Source organism: Mytilus galloprovincialis, chromosome 4 (assembly GCF_965363235.1).
Source record: "Mytilus galloprovincialis chromosome 4, xbMytGall1.hap1.1, whole genome shotgun sequence".
Lineage (NCBI taxonomy): Eukaryota > Metazoa > Mollusca > Bivalvia > Mytilida > Mytilidae > Mytilus > Mytilus galloprovincialis.
Window position 1 is genome coordinate 20,664,611 of NC_134841.1, and position 17,239 is coordinate 20,681,849.

Here is a 17,239-nt window from a genome sequence, read left to right on the forward strand (position 1 = left end):
AATCAGAAGACGTGTTAAAATCCACCGTGATTTTCTACATTTGAAAATGCCTGTACCAAGTCAGGAATATGACATTTCTTGTCCATTCGTTTTTGATGCGTTTTGTTATTGATTTTGCCATGTGATTATGGACTTTCCGAATTGCCGGATTTTCCTCTGAGTTCAGTATTTTTGTGATTTTACTTTTTACATTCAAAATTTAATTATAATGCTTTATTTAAACGTTAAAGTAAGAAAAGTGATAATAAATAAATGGCTGTTAAGTTTAAGCTCACTGATTTTATTTTTTGTTTTGTTTTGAGTTGAGGTTAAGGTGGCAGACCACCAATTAAAAATCCCTATCTGTTCAACCAAATTTTCACAGCGTTCTAAATATTTTACCTTAAGTTTAACTTCAAGGAAACCAGGTATATCCTGAATTGTACATGTATCACCTTCCTACATGCCAATTTTCAACCAATGTTTAAAGTCTTGTAACAAATTTCTGATTTTGAAAAGACAGGTACTACTAAAATAACTCCCGGTTTTCTGGAAATCTTAAATTAGTGTACTATGTAGCGCATTAATCCTGAATTTTTAATGCAAACTCATAGACAAGTGAATTTTGGCTCAAAATGGTCTAAATATATTTCCCTTTCACCAAAAGTTTCATTTCTGCAAATTTGTTGGTTAGTTTAAGTAAACAATGACATCAAAAGCACTATTTTGTGTCAAAGTAGGACTACTTTTACATTCGTTCTAAATTGGAGGGAGTAATTGGTGGTCTGACACCTAATATAAGGAGGAATTAAGGTTTTCGTATCATGATTTTAAAGATACAATTCCTTGTGTGAATGGAAATTTGTCTAATTGGCGATCATTCTATATTTATTTTTTTTTATTTAAAAAAGGGAAAGAGGGCAAATATATAAAATACACATAAGATATTAAAACAAACGTGAAAGATGCGCAAACAAATAAAATAAATGCGGAAATTTTTCGCTACTGTAACCGGTATTATTTCAACTTTTAGACAACCAGGAAGTAAATTTTCAAGAGTTCAAAAACAGAAACGTTGGCTCTAGAAAAGACCCAAACAATAACAACTATTTGGAGAATGTCTGAGATACTAGAAAAGAGATTTCCAGCAGCTGACACAGTAGTTCTTTCACGGGGAGACGGATGCAAGCTAGTAGTGCATTTGTTTGGTAACTGAATCTACGTGTCCATCTTTTAAGATTCATCATAGCAAATGGACAAATCTGGCCGTAGTGTCACCTCAAAAACTTCTCTGTGTACAGACTTACCTGTGCTGTTTGAAAGTTTTAAGTTTTATATATCAAGTGCATGCCAGGCATTAAAACTTTTCCAACTTCACAGGTAAGTCTGTACTCAGAGTAGTTTAAATACAGCCATATTTGTCCGTTTGTTATGATGATCGACCGACACATCCAGTACACTATCCTTTTGTTATGTTCTGAATAACTTAAAATATACCGTATCATACATTTTTGTTTTAAAGACCCATAGATCAAATACATAAGAATGTCATGGAGTTAAAATAGTTTCAACAAGTCAAATATCTGTAAGTTAGCGTACATTATGAAATTTCAAATAGTGATCTTCTGGTTGACTCGCATTGTCTAGGGAATCGTAGGGATTCATTATTATTGATTCCTGAATAATGACAGATACAAACAAATGCTGCGGGTTTTACTTTTTCAAGTTTTTGATAGGTACCAACTTTCACCCTTATCTGAAAAACAATAGTGTAACATTATAGTCATCATAACATAGAAAGACATATACTATAAAATATCAATTGTAATGGCTTAACTCAATCGAGACAAAAGTCATAATTAACATAAGTGAACTTACACTGAACAAATAAATTTGATCCATGACACAATGCAAATACAAAATCAATAAAAAAAAAAGGGGTTAGATGGTAAACATATTCTGAAAAACAACCATAATCGTGAATAAAATGCTGCCAAATTGAATAATGTACACAGGGAAATAAAAATAATTTTGTTGTATGGTATGCATCTTATAAACAATGATAAATGGAGAACAGAAATATTTTTTTGTTGTTCATAGTATGCTGTACTATGAACAACAAAATTATTTATTTTGTAAAAAATACTGTATGAGAACAGAAATGAAAATTTATAGTCATACCAAATGTGTTTTATTTTCTTTATAGGGGCAACAGTTTTATCCTGGGAAAACCGTGGTAAAGAAATATTGTTTCTAAGGTAAAATTTGTCACTCTGACCAGTACATGTACATAAATTAACATTTGATTCTTCTTTCAGCTTGAATATAAAAATGTGTCATGAATATATGTGTCATTATCAAATGACAAAAAAGCAAATATTTCATATTCATAATTTTACAACTGCACAATGATCTATACAACCACAAATTTTATTTTGTTTTGACAATCTATCTGCCAGTCAAGGTCAAAGTGAATATTGACTTTGTCAAAATGCTCATACAGTTACCACTTGAATTTAATTCTTATAGAATGAAAATTCACCACAAAAATGATTTATTCATACCATTCTGATGTATGCTTGTAATATGAATAAAAAGAAATCATTGTCAGTGAGACAGTAACTTACAGCTCAAACTGTCAAGAAAGCCAACGAATGTTTACCTTTTTTGACTTACATGTACAAAATAATACCAAGTTGAAAAAAAGATTGATGATTTGTAATATACTTATCTCTAATTCTTAAAATATTTATTGTTTTTCTGACCTGTTGACTATTTTCATTTAATAAACATGTTGTTCATTTGATCTCAGTTGTTCATTGGTCAAAATTTCATTGTGACGTAAAATTTTCTTGCTTTCCTTTGAAATTCCCATTGTGACGTCATGAAAAAAGGCCACCACGCCTAATGAAGTCACATAGAAAGAACACATCTTTTTGCAGATCATTCCTTAAGAGAAGGATAATTTTTTCTGCATATGGTTTAAAAATCATTAGAGAAACCAATTCCACCACCAAATCTTGTGCAATATGATACTTATACTCTCTCAACAGTTTAATTTTGAATATTTAACTGTCTGGAGTGGATAAAAATGGTATCACACTTGATGCAGTGGTAGAATTTTTTATATATCAAACTCCGTATCAGTGCTCTGTATGATTGTTACAGAGAAGTTAGGAAAATATATGTTTAGCTGACTAATTCTGCATATCAGAAATTAAGATATGAATTTGAAATTATCAAATACAACTATCTGCTTTGATTTAAAAGGATATCTGTACCTCACATATGATATTTATCATTTACCTATGATGAAAAAATACTAGTATGTTTTGATTTTCAGTGAAAATGCAGTTTTCAACAACAAAAAAGCAATAAGAGGTGGAATTCCAATTGTCTTTCGTAAGTTTATTTATAAATATTTTTTTTGAATCTACAAGACTTAGTAATGCACATTTTTGTATGTTAATAATTATATACCGCTACATTGACAACAACACTTAAGTAAACTGCATCTTTTATTGTCGACATGTTTCGCCGATTAGATCGGCTTCATCAGGACAAAGTATACAAAATTAGAACCCCTGAAGTACAAAAAAACGGTATCATGTATGTGACGTCATAATTGTCCATTGTTGACGTTGCTATGGGATACTCTATATCATTATGTAATGTTGAACAGAAAATGAATCAAACATAGTACAATGCAAATGAAGTTACTAAATTTAGAGTTAATCTATAATTTTTCGAATTGTCTTTAACTTTAAAATGGTTGTAAACTATTATAATGGTAAGTGTATAAATAAAATGTGTTTTTAAATAGAAATTAAATTTGTGTAACATGTATGTAAGTACAATGATGTATGTCACACTTTTATTTAAGGGCAATAATGCAAAAAAAAATATAATTGTTTCCTGTCCTCTGGCAGAACAAAATAGGATAGATACATGTACATGTAGGTAGGTTTTTAAAAACATTTTGTAATTGCTAACAAGGACAAAGTTTAGTATTGCAATCATCCACTTTCAAATAATATGTGATAAACCAAAAAAAATTATGCAGATTATATATTAAATATGTCCTTGACTAGTAATATTTTCCTTTTTTCAGCTTGTTTTGGCCCATGGGACAAAGGACCACAACATGGCTTTGCTAGAATTAAAAGATGGCAAGTAGAGAGTCCTCCAAAGGTATGAAAGTCCATGGTAAAGAGAATCGTTATACATTAAAAAAAACACAGGATTTATATCTCCTTATGGCTTATTTAGTAATAGAAAGTACATGTAAGTAAGTAAGCAGATTATTTATTATAGTGACTTGTGAAATTACAGTAGTGTAGTTTAGCATTATATATACATAAATGTATACACCCGACCCAATGGGTCTATACAATGTACATGTACATTTAAGTCACCTAAATATTAAATAAAATTGAGAATGGAAATGGGGAATGTGCCAAAGAGACAACAACCCGACCATAGAAAAAAACAACAGCAAAGTTCATATCTGTTTTGTGTCACAGACACAGATTTGATAATAAGTCTCAAAATCAAATTTATCTAACCAGAAAATAATTACAATATGATATATATTTATAGTAAATTATGAATATATATATTTAAAATAAAAACGAGAAGTGATATGATTAGAATCTGAATAAAGGTCATATTGATAGAAATAGAATAAGAATTGTCAAGCTCGTTCAGGTTTTCTTTAAAGGGAGACAACTCAAATGTCTGTATTATGCCACTCATATATAGATACACAGGGAGATGTGGTGTGATCTGCCAATTAGACAACTATCCACCAGGATGAGGACCTAAACAACTATAGGCCACAAAATTGAAAAAAAATTCTAGTAAAAATTTTTGAATTGCTGTCTCTATATTTTTTTCAAATTAATGGAAATAATTATTAAGGTGGATTTGATTCTTATTGTAGGAAGAGGACGGCAATATTGTTTGTTGTTTATCTTTAAGTGATGATGAAGAAACAAGACAAATGTGGGATTATCAGTGAGTAATTGTACTGCTATCAGCCCTTTACATGTATATAATAATATAAGACAAACTGGGAAACATTAGTGAGTCTTTGTACTGTACTGCTATTGCGGCCCTTATCATGTATATAAGATTTAAAGACAAATGTAAAATTATGAGTGATTCATTGTACATACTTCTATTGGCCCAGTTATTCTGAAAACCATCATAAAATTGCTGCACCCATGTTACTCAATTGTCTTTTGTAACCTGTAAGTATCTGAACTGGATGGAAGTTCTTACTCCTTTGTAGTGTTAGACATATGCATGTTATAAATAGGTTCAGCAACTAGGGTCATATATTTAGAGGACACTAGTACTAACTTCAAATACCTTTTAATTTATTTAATTTTGTTTGTTTTCAGATTTAAACTTTTGTATACAATACAGCTAGGAGCATCATCATTGACATTAAAACTTAAAATACAAAATACAGGTAGGACAGATACACATACACATTTTTATATTCATAAATATAAAGTTTAAGTCTGAATTCATATCTTATGTTTTAAAATGGAATGTGAAAGGATGGTGGTATGACATTGACAAAGATAAAGATTAGTGCTTAGTAAATTGATCAAATGACATGATATTATGCTGATATCTGACCATTTTTATAAATTTTAATATACCACTTATCTATTCAGAACTTTGCACTCTGCATTAAATCATTGGAGAAACGGAATCTACCACTTAACCACTGTAAATTGTCTTAAATAAAGGAAAAAGTTTGTAGCCTAAAAATTATTATAATGTGGGTGTATCAGGGGCTTTATTTCAGTAGTTAAGCAGGTGGAGGCAATTGTCATGGACCTCCCCTAAATATGCTTCATTACTTATGTAGTTTTAGAAGGTCACTACTTGTGTTTACAAGATTTCAGAATATCAATACACAGTTAAATTTAATTGTCTCTTTATAGAAAATACTCGCCCAAAATGCCAGGAAGCTTTTGAAACATATGTACATATGGTATGTGATTTTGGTTAGCATGAATATTTAATTGATGATTTTTTTTTCAGGAAATAAAGAATTTGATTTCACTACATTAATGCATACATACTTCAGAACAGGTGATATTTCACATGCATCAATTTCTGGTTTAGAACAACTCACATATATAGACAAGGTTTGTACTTAACTTTAGACTATTTAAATCTGCATTCAGAAATTTGAGTAATTAGTATAGTATTAATAAAGTTAGTGTTATTGATAAACAATCAAAATATTTGTGTGTTGTATGTAAATGTACCTGTTGTATATCATGTTTAAATGATAGCACTTGCTTCAAACTTTTCTCAAAATGTTAACTGGTTGAATTTGGTTTATCTTGTGGAATAAGTTTACAAAACATAGATAATGACAAAATGAAGACCCACTGTATATATATGTAAATAAGACAGCAATTCAAAAACATAAATAACCAAAAGACATCCAGATTTTTTTAAATCTAAAAAAGTTGTAAATAAATGAAAAGAAAGCATCAAAGATGTGCCATCAATTCTTTAAAATAACAAAACCAATAAGATTTGATAAAACAACTACTGACAAAGTTCCTATTTTTCTATGATTCATTGAAACAGGTAGCTGATGGAAAAGAAGAGGTTGAAAAAAGAGAATTTGTTGTTATTCCAGAAAACTATGACAGGCAAGTTCATTTAGAGTTCCTTTTTTGGGGGCATATAATGTGGCACCTCTTTCTTTTATGGGATGTCTACAATTTAAAACAAAAGGATAGTGCATTCATGACACTAAATGGCTAAATGCACTGAGTCTGTTGGAAAAAACAAAAAAACAGAGGACCTTCTTTTGTTCAGGTCATTCCATAATGTCTTGTTGAAATTTTACATTGACTGTTTGGTGGAGTTATTGCCCTTAAACAACTAACTTTAACCTGTAGTTGCATATTGAATGTATTCAGAGAAAAAAAATCACACAAATAATGCTTGATGTGTTTAAAACTTCAGTTAATAGATAATATTCCATACGGTTTTCATTTTACTAATGGGAGATAATGCAAAATATGAAGAGTAAGTAATTTCTCTAACAAAATGAAGACTCAAATGAAAGTCCTATGGTTGATCTAAGTTAACATTCCATGTATAGCCTCATGTGCTGACACTACATATAATTGCTACCAATATATCAATATACATATTCAGAATTTTTATTGTAGAGTTTACAAAAACTGTCCAAGTGAAATAATAGTAAAAGGAGTTACAGAGAAATCTGGTGATGTTTTAATCAAAACTCATAATTTTCCTGACATAGGTAAGAAATGTAGACACCAGGGGTCTGTTGTTCAACTTGTGATTAAACTAATCATACGATTAATTTTAATCAGTCGTTAAAAGTTAATCGGATGATTAGTAAATGCAATGATTAAATTGCGTTGTTCAACTTATTTTAATCATTGTATTTACTAATCATCCGATTAATTTTTAATCATATGATTAAATTTGGGTAGTTAGCAAGTGTTTCCCACAATGCATTGTAAATCAGGGCCTATAAAACTTCCTTTGATGCATTAAATTATAACATTCTTCTTTTAAACAGGTTTTGGGTGCCAATAATTATTGAATAAATATCTTATAACATGTTCATGTTTTTTCATATGGAAACATAAAAATATTTTAGATATGTTTCCAGTTCAAAATGAAATATGCTTGAATGAAAAAATAATTTCAGTGAATGCAATTATTAAGTAATCTTAAATTCAATGCATTTATTTACCATGAAAATGGTTTAGGGTGTATTTTGTAATAATCAGCATTTGCATTCCACTTTAAATTATGACTAGGGCAAGAGTTTTTCATGTTATTGCTCATAAATCTTGGTATCTGAAATGATGAGGTCATGCAGGTGGTCGAAAAACCAACATTCAATGAGTAACTTGAAATCAGTTTGTTTCTTAATTATATTAAAAAATTTCAATCGTTGTTGAAATAGTCTTATCATGCAACATGTGACTGTTCTAACTCAGAAGCAATGTCAGAGATTGCCTTCGGTCCTCAATCAAAATGTATCAGTCATGACCATGATTTTAATGCCGGAATTTAGTGTCTGACAACAACGACAGTGTCCGTGATTGCAATGATAATTCAGTTGAAGTCTTTGTTTTTACATAATGATTCCTTCAAATATCTGTTAAAATATTTTTTGTTAATTAAGTCATACCTTCTACACATGCGAAAGATACGCTTTTGTTTTATAAATGACGAAATAATTCGGAATAACAATCTCCATTAACGCGTATGTGAAGGGTGCTTTCTTTCACGTCCGCATTTTATCAAGTATGGCATGCCAAGTTAACATTTCAGATCATTTTTACGGATGGTGTAGATCGTAATAAATAATCGATTGCAGTTCACACAGCATAAGAAGATACAGCGTGACAATTTTAAATATTCACTTGTGCAAGTGTAATGGCACAGTCCGAGAACCTTTTCAATGATTTTTTAAAACTGAAATAACAAATTGTTAGTTCTAGAAATTTTCATAACGGGGGAGGGGCACTGACTGCCTAAGAGGGGGCCCGCTCCAATCATGCTTCAGTGATTCCCTTTATATAATCAACCAAATTTTTTCCACAAAAGGGGGAGGGGGCCTGGGCCCCTGAAAACACCTCTGAAATAGTTCGTTCTGATGTTGTACTGTTATACCACTGTCCCAGGCTAGGGGGAGAGTTGCGATCCCGCTAACATGTTTAACCCCGCTACATTATTTATGTATGTGCCTGTCCCCAGTCAGGAGCCTGTAATTCAGTGGTTGTCGTTTGTTTATGTGTTCCATATTTGTTTTTCGTTCATTTTTATATATATATATATATAAATAAGGCCGTTAGTTTTCTCGTTTGGATTGTCTACATTGTCTTATCGGGGCCTTTTATAGCTGACTATGCGGTATGGGCTTTGCTAATAGTAAATATAAAGACAAGAAGATGTGGCATGATTGTCAAAGAGACAATTCCCTATCGGGAACCACAAGATGTAGTAGTTAACATATATAATATAGGTCACCGTATGGCCTTCAACAACGAGCAAAACTCACATCGAAGCATAAGCTATAAAAGACCTATAGATATGACAAATCAAGGCAGTAAAACAATTCAAACTAGAAATCTAAAGGCCTTATATATATTCATGAACAAAACTAAGAACGTAAAACAATAATATATATAGCAACAAACGACATGCAACAACTGAATTACAGGCACATCCAATTGCTGATTTACGGTATACAAGTAGAAGATGTTTATTTGGTCCCTATAGGCCCGAGAACAGTTATTTCGTAGAGCATTTCTTTTAAATAAATTCAAATTTAAAAAATCGCACCTACTCTTTCTCAAAAAGTTTTTACAGTGTAGTGTACTACTAGTGAGACAAATAATATCAAATTAATAGAAACTTCTACCAGCTCTAACTGACAGCTTCCGACGTAATAAAAATTGACCTATTTTAAACTGACCAAATCACTACTTGACATAAAGATTCAGCACCCAAATTTTTATAACATGTAATAACAGCCCCCTACTTAATATTTCATGCATTAGATATCAAGAAATAAATTGTGAAAGTGTATCAAATACAAATGCAAGTTATACACTGTTCACAGTAGGTACTAACTAACGAAAACCAAAGGACGATAACTGTGTCCTTGAACCTATTGTGTGGTCTTTTTTACCATTTGATGAGATTGTGCTACAACCGACCGACAAATATGGCTGCTCACTGTGAATAAAATAACTATGAATTATGATTATGTATCTATTTTTGTGGCAAAAAGTTTAGCTTCTTGTTTGAAATACATTCTCTTAATTGTTCTCCGTTATATAAAGGCATGAAGTATTTGCCACTGGATTTTTAACATGATAATTCACAAGATAACAAAAGAAAGGAAGAAAGACCAATCACAATTTGTCTAATTTTTTTATTTTTAAATTTAACTGAAAAAAGATAAACCTTTCAAATAAAAAGTTCTTTATATAAAAATATTCCCTGGATGTGGAACTTTTGCTCCCTCTATTTTCAACACTAGAAATGAGGTTTTCCAGTGTACTTAAACTTCAAACCTGGCTTTCTAACTGATCTATTCAAGGACGTCATGACTGACAACAACTGTCTTTATTTAAAAAAAAAAAGAAAATCTTCAGTGTCGTTATACGCATGCATGTTGTCTGCTTGAAGTTGATCCCCACCCGGACAGAAAGAAATAGCCCAACTCCAAGATGTTTATTATTAATATATTCCTGCATCAAGTTATGTTTCACCTTAGGCTTACATACGAATAAATACAGAATATAGAAAGTGAAACTAAAATTGAAAACATAAAGTCTGAAGACACATAGAAAAGAAATAGATTTATGTTCTTTGGGGGGAAACAGCCGGTGCAAGTGGTACCCTCTGTGTGTTCAAATATGCATGCCATATTTGCCACTGCCCCATGTCTGTTTTATGAATTCTGACCCTAAATTTTCCATCTGTTACATGCCAAGAATTCCTCTCTCAAAACTCCGGTGGACCTCCTACTGCACCCATTACCTGGATCCATTCGTAGATTTGATCCATTGTAAAGTGAAATTAATTTATGAAAGAGGGACGAAAGATACCAAAGGGACAGTCAAACTCATAAATCGAAAATAAACTGACAACGCCATGGCCAAAAATGAAAAAGACAAACAGACAACAATAGCACACACAACATAGAAAACTGAAGAATAAGCAACACGAACCCCATCAAAAACTAGGGGTTATCTCAGGTGCTCCGGAACATGACCTGCATGTACGTGTCGCCACTGAAGACCACAACCATATAACAAATGGTCAATATAAATTATCCGTGTTATTTGCTCTATGAGATATTTGCATGCTCTTTATTTTTTAATATTGATGCAATTTATGATCATTTATACTTATCATTTCTTACTCGGACTAACCAGAGAAGCATCTATAGATGAGTTGGAAGTTAAAAAAAACAATGCAAAGATATATTCTCTGATGATCTGGAAAAACAAGCACTAGTCACATAAATCATACATTGTTATACCTCTCTCCCAACGGTGGTATAATACTTCTTTTGAAACAATATATCTGACACTCGAATATGAGATTTCCTTAGATTCTTAATAACAGCAGAGACATGTATTATATGTCTCTGATAACAGGTGCTTGTTTTTGTATATTGTGTCAGATAAAAAATATGTGACATTTTATTGACTCAGTCTCTTAATACCTAATCAGTAATATTAAACACTGATGGCAGTATATTTTTATAATAAATATTTGCAGTTGCGGATCCTAGGCCTAAAGGGGAGTCTGGGGGTTGGAATCCCCCTTTTATTTGACAATCAAAGTTTTTGAAAGGCGACGTGAGGTTTGAAACAACCCTTTTAATCTGGGCTACGTTGGAACCCCCCAAAATGGATGGATCCACCCATGATTTGGATCCTCATAGCTCATAAGCTTTACTAAATGGGAAAACAATATACACTGCTTAAAAACTCCGTGTAAAGATAAAAATCGTAAGGTCCGAGATATACGGGGACGAATTCACCCATCATAATTTACCTGCGTAAACAGTTTGGACTAGGTCAAGGGCGCTACTGAAACTGAAAGTGCTACTATTTGAACTTCGAAAATGGGGAAATTAGCAAAGACTTGCTTTGAAAATCAATTATGGCCTGTACATTATTGCTATGGTAACATTATTTATTTATGAAAGCTGTTCGTCATAATTTGCTGAATGGTTCCGCACAATAACATGTGGCCCGTCTCAACGTACGTTTAGTTTTTTTGCAATCAACACTGTCACTGAGCGGTAAAATACAAACGAAAAACTGCCGAAATGTGCAATTTCTCTCTGTTATCAAATGCCCATTGTATGAGTGCGTCCGATCCTTCGCCCCATCTTGTCAAATCTCTTTCCAATTTATGTTTCAACTCAACTCCTAGCAACTATTTTGTGTTTCTTTCAAATATTAAGGTATTTTATGGCTGAAATCTCTTTCCAGGAGCTAAGTATCTCTTAAACGCCTCATATTTCAAGGATAAACTAATTTTTGCAATGATACAGCAGCCATCTTGGATGCTTTAATCATATGATTAAAATTTAATACACCTCAAAGAGGTGGATTAAGTTTAACAACAGTTTTAGCCTTTTTAACGCAGCGTTAAAATTAACGACAAGTTGAACAACACACTAATCATATGATTAATTTTAATCGAATGATTAAAAAATTTTAACGACGCGTTAGCCCTAACGACAAGTTGAACAACAGACCCCAGATTTACATAAATTTGTGCATGTAGACATCAGATATACATGAATGGTTTTTTTTAACTTTTTTCGTGGACTGGTGGAATAACCTTACAAACAGAATTTGCCAAACTTGTACCTATTTTTGAATAGAGTATAAAGAAATAGAAAATGATAGAACACAAAAAAAGTAACCCATTTTTACTTATGGTTTTATTTAAGTAAAGTATACTGTATGAATCTAGTCTATTACATTCAAGGACAAAGGAATATGGTTTTATTTAAGTAAAGTATACTGTATGAATCTAGTCTATTACATTAAAGGACAAAGGAAGACAACTCTATTCAAAATATTCTCTAATTTGGTTCAAAACCTTATATTAATACTAAATACTATGCAGGGTTTAATTTTACATTGACAATGAAAAATGAAAACACTCTTCACTCCTTAGTGTTCAGAAGGCTTTTATTTTATGATGCTTTTGTAAGAAACTTTATAATGCTAGATTATTAACAGCTTTCATAAACATTATTAAATGATAGAATATTTCCTATTTTTAGTGGTATGGAATCCTTGGGCAGATAAAGCCAAGGCAATGGGTGATTTTGGAGATGATGAATACAAGACTATGTTATGTGTGGAGGCTGGTTATGTTAGTAAACCTGTTACAATAGGTTCTGGATCTGTTCTACACTTTAGTCAAACACTGTCAATGATTTAATATGTATTTTGTCAATAACTAAATCAAACTGCAAACTGATGAGGGCCACATAGAATGATTCATTATATCTTTATCCTCTCATTTCCTTCCAATTATTTTGGGTCATTTTCTGTTACACTTTCCTAAATACTTTTCTAACATTCCCATCAACTTTAGTGAAATAAAGGGATTCTTTTTAAATCCTTCTATTGTGGAAGAAGTAATGGGGGAAAAAAAATCATTTTATTTGGCCTGAATATTATTTTTACTTGGCATTTTATTTTATATTATATATATATATATATAGATATGCATGTTGGGACTTATTTTACATGTATTTTCAATGGTTATTTGATGCATTTATAAAACATTTGTATATTTATATACATATACCATGTATACTAGTGATCTACAATATCTGTAGTATTTATGAACCTATATTAACTTAATTGTGGTTGCTATTTATATTATATACATGTATCATGTGAATTGATAACATATTTTTGGGGGTAGCAATAATAAACATGACAAAAACAGAATTATAAAGTTTTTATAGTACAGTGAATCTTGTCCAGCAGTAGACTCTTTCATTCAGTCAATTCACTAGTACTTAAAATTTGTTGATGGATAACCCTTGGGTTTAACCCTTAACCAGTAAACACACATGACTAGTCGTGCTAGTGTAAAGTAGAAATTTTCTAGTCATTTCATGAAATGCAAATTAAACATCCTAGAAAGATAGTAGAACTGTATGCTTACTTTTACATACATATCATGTTTGTTTATACAGTATTTTATACATCAGAATATAATTTAAATGTTTTTGCACTGATAGTGTATCGAGTCAAGTTTGAAAAAGAGTGATTGGATTGTGGTGTTCTACAGTATGTCATATAAATCAATGCGTTCTGGTTGTAGATGTCGTTCATTGTTTGCCTACATTATCCAGTGGTGCAATGATGTACTAATGGTAGAAAATTATCTTCTCTATGTATGGTTAACATGTATACATAAGGGATAAGAGAAGGCTTTTTATGGCCATGTACGTTTTTTGATTGAGTTAAGCCTGCCAATTGATATTTTACCGTGTGTTTTTCTATGTTGTGATGTTATGCTATTGTTTCAGAAAAAGGGAGGTTTGGATCCATTAGAACATTTAATCCGCTGCAAAAGTTTGCACCTGTCTTAAGTCAGGAATCTGATGTACAGTAGTTGTCGTTTGTTTATGTAATTTATACGTTTTTCTCCTTTCTCGTTTTTTTTATTTTATATAGATTAGACCGTTGGTTTTCCCGTTTGAATGGTTTTACACTAGTAATTTTGGGGCCCTTTATAGCTTGTTGTTTGGTGTGAGCCAAGGCTCCGTTTTGAAGGCCGTATATTGACCTATAATGGTTTACTTTTTTAAATTGTTATTTGGATGGAGAGTTATTTCATTGGCACTCACACCACATCTTCCTATATCTAATAACCAATACAACAGTGAACTACATTTCATTTTGGCTACATAACCACACAGTTTGAACTTCATGACCTGCCCCCACCCATAATAAAATATTTTAAGTGCCTTTCAACTTAGAGATATTGTTAAGGGATACCCATCAATAAGACAGCAACCGAAAGACACACACACACACAATATACACCTTATAGTTAACAAAGTCTTCATAAATAGACAGCTGTGTAATGAATGCATTGTCAAGTCTATTTCATTTCATATTGACAGGTTGTGTACATTAATGTAATCAATTTTGGTAACAAACATATATACAATGCTAACTCTGCGGTATGGGCTTTGCTCATTGTTGAAGGCCTTACGGTGACCTATAGTTGTTAATGTCTGTGTCATTTTGGTCTTTTGTGGATAGTTGTCTCATTGACAATCATACCACATCTTCTTTTTATATATCATTATAGATACCAGGATTGAAATTTTTTGTTACAGTAGGTACAATGTTGAACTTATGACAGTCATTGTCAGTTCAGACAAGATATCCCATAAACATGGGCAGTATCACATGAGATCCTAAAGGCGATTGTCATAAGGGAGAGAGAAGGAGGGGCTTACAGTAAAGGGAGGCTAGCTTAGTTTATCCATCCCCTTGGATTTGCCCTGATTTTATCAAAGTTGGACCAAATATTGTTTTCACATTGCTATGTGCTCTGACCGACGAAATTGTTAAAACAATTATGCTTTAAGGATTTCTTTAAGATGTTTTAGATATATGTATTTGCATGAATTGAACACACATATATATAAAATTGAGAATGGAAATGGGGAATGTGACAAAGAGACAACAACCTGACTATAGAGCAGAAAACAGCAGAAGGCCACCAATGGGTCTTGAACACAGAAAATCCTGCACCCAAAAGCGGGCTTCAGCTAGCCCCTCAACAAAAATGTGTTTTTGTTTAGTGAAAATGGACATGAAACTAAATGTCATACAAATGTATTATAGTGTTTATTAATTATTCAATTCTTAACAGTTTGATCCAAATTTATAATATTGAGACAAATGTTTACATGGTACGACCTGCCTTTGCAGTCTGATTGGCTGGTTAGTTTTATGATTAAATTTACCACTAACACAAAGGTTTGGATCATAATTGGTAGTCACAATTGTTTCTGTGTTAATTGGAACATTAAGTTGTAAATATTCAAAATTGCACTTTTTCAATGGAAAAACATCAGACTTTTTATAAACAAACAAATCTCTGTATTGTTCTAAAGAATCCCATATATGTGTTTCATTTTCTTTAAATAAAAGTATATCAATGTATGGCCATTGATAAGGTTCATCTTTTATGTCTGTACCATGTATAGAAAACATTTTCCACTGAGAATTTGGCTGATGGTGCAGTCCATATCCCTTTAGTCTATGGAATTCCTGTTTCAACTGTTCTGATTGAGAGCTATTAATCCAGACATCAATATCATCATCCCAAGGTATTAATCCGGCATGCCGATAGGCTCCCAACAAACTCCCTCCATATAACAGGTATGTAAGCTTCAAAGAATCCATAAATAAGGCAAATGTAGAGAGAATGTCTATCAATCTTTTCTTTTCTGTTAAATTCATTTTAACATTGAAAACAGACAAGTTTGATGTCAGTTTGGTATTTTTAATGACTTTTCTAAATTCAGTTTCTTTCTTGTCGAAATATTTGTTTGGATCTTTATTCATTACACTATTTAAGTACAGAATTAGAAATATCAACACAGCAGCTAGCAGGAACGGGAAAGTAGATCTAGATTTCATTTCCACAATACATGTTTGCAAATCTGAAAAAAATCAATCATTTCAATAGAATAAACACAGACAAGATAATATAACAAAACATAATGTGTATTTTCATGACAACCATAATTAGGCCTTCTGAAATACCGCTGTTCCGCTACCCTTACCAACCCATATATTAGAACCTTTCAAAATGATTGTTTTGTTATTTTTGAATAAGCACTATTGAACATATTAAATTCAGGTGTGTTATTCCCATGTTGATCCGTACCACTTAAAAACTTTAAAAAAAAAACAATTATTTGGCTCAACTTACTGACCCTATTTTCTTTAGCATAATATTCAATTCAAAACACAAGTATTATTATTTTTAAAGACCTTACATGTACTTGTTTGTCGGAGGCACCCTCATTAGTCTTTGAACTCAATTTTCTATGATTTTGCAGTGTAGTAATAATCATCTCTATAGCTGACCTTTAGATGACTTGTGGTTCATTGTGTTGTTTTGGTTTGCTGTATGTATCCTTCAATTTCCCCATATCTCTTTTTGTTTATATTAAATAATAACACAGTCAGTCTTGAATTATTTTCAATTAATAAATCAAGTGTATAAAAAATGTTAAAAAAAGTTAACACATATTAGTAAATATTATATAAACAATAGCCTATCCATCAGGCCAGGAATAACCATTAACATGATTAATTGGTGAATTGTATCTCAATTCAGGTATACTCCACCTTTGACATATAATGGGATACACTAATTGAGGTATAATACAGTTTTTATCCCAATGTTTTTTAAAGATATACTGGAGCATCTTTTTGCATTTACCATAACAAGCTTTGATGACCACTTAGTGATGACATGTAATTGTTAGAGATCCATAAAAACTAATATGACCCTTCTTTTCCTACTTAAAAATTCTAAGTGTTCATCTATTAAATCTTATTTATGTTCTGTAGTCTCTTCCTGTCCATTTCCATGACTAACAAATCTGAAAGTTCAGGGGCGGATGCAGGAATTTTCG

General features: G+C 31.7%; 1 protein-coding gene across 1 annotated transcript; it reads left to right on the top strand.

The window, feature by feature from the left end:
• The first annotated feature begins 995 nt into the window (after positions 1–995).
• On the top strand, positions 996–13,199 carry LOC143071594 (uncharacterized). The gene is made up of 10 exons (XM_076246003.1): positions 996–1,187; positions 2,186–2,237; positions 3,323–3,381; positions 4,091–4,170; positions 4,922–4,995; positions 5,385–5,455; positions 6,040–6,146; positions 6,601–6,665; positions 7,194–7,288; positions 12,833–13,199. The coding sequence occupies exons 1-10, from the start codon at positions 1,097–1,099 to the stop codon at positions 12,991–12,993; spliced, it is 855 nt and encodes a 284-aa protein (XP_076102118.1). The 5' UTR covers positions 996–1,096; the 3' UTR covers positions 12,994–13,199.
• Positions 13,200–17,239: the final 4,040 nt, after the last annotated feature.

Bases quoted from the DNA above. Each gene is read 5' to 3' on its own strand.
- LOC143071594 (XM_076246003.1), top strand. From the start codon at position 1,097: ATGTCTGAGATACTAGAAAAGAGATTTCCAGCAGCTGACACAGTAGTT. The intron at 2,238-3,322 runs GTAAAATTTGTC...TTTGATTTTCAG, and splicing joins AAAGAAATATTGTTTCTAAG to TGAAAATGCAGTTTTCAACA. The intron at 6,147-6,600 runs GTTTGTACTTAA...TCATTGAAACAG, and splicing joins AACTCACATATATAGACAAG to GTAGCTGATGGAAAAGAAGA.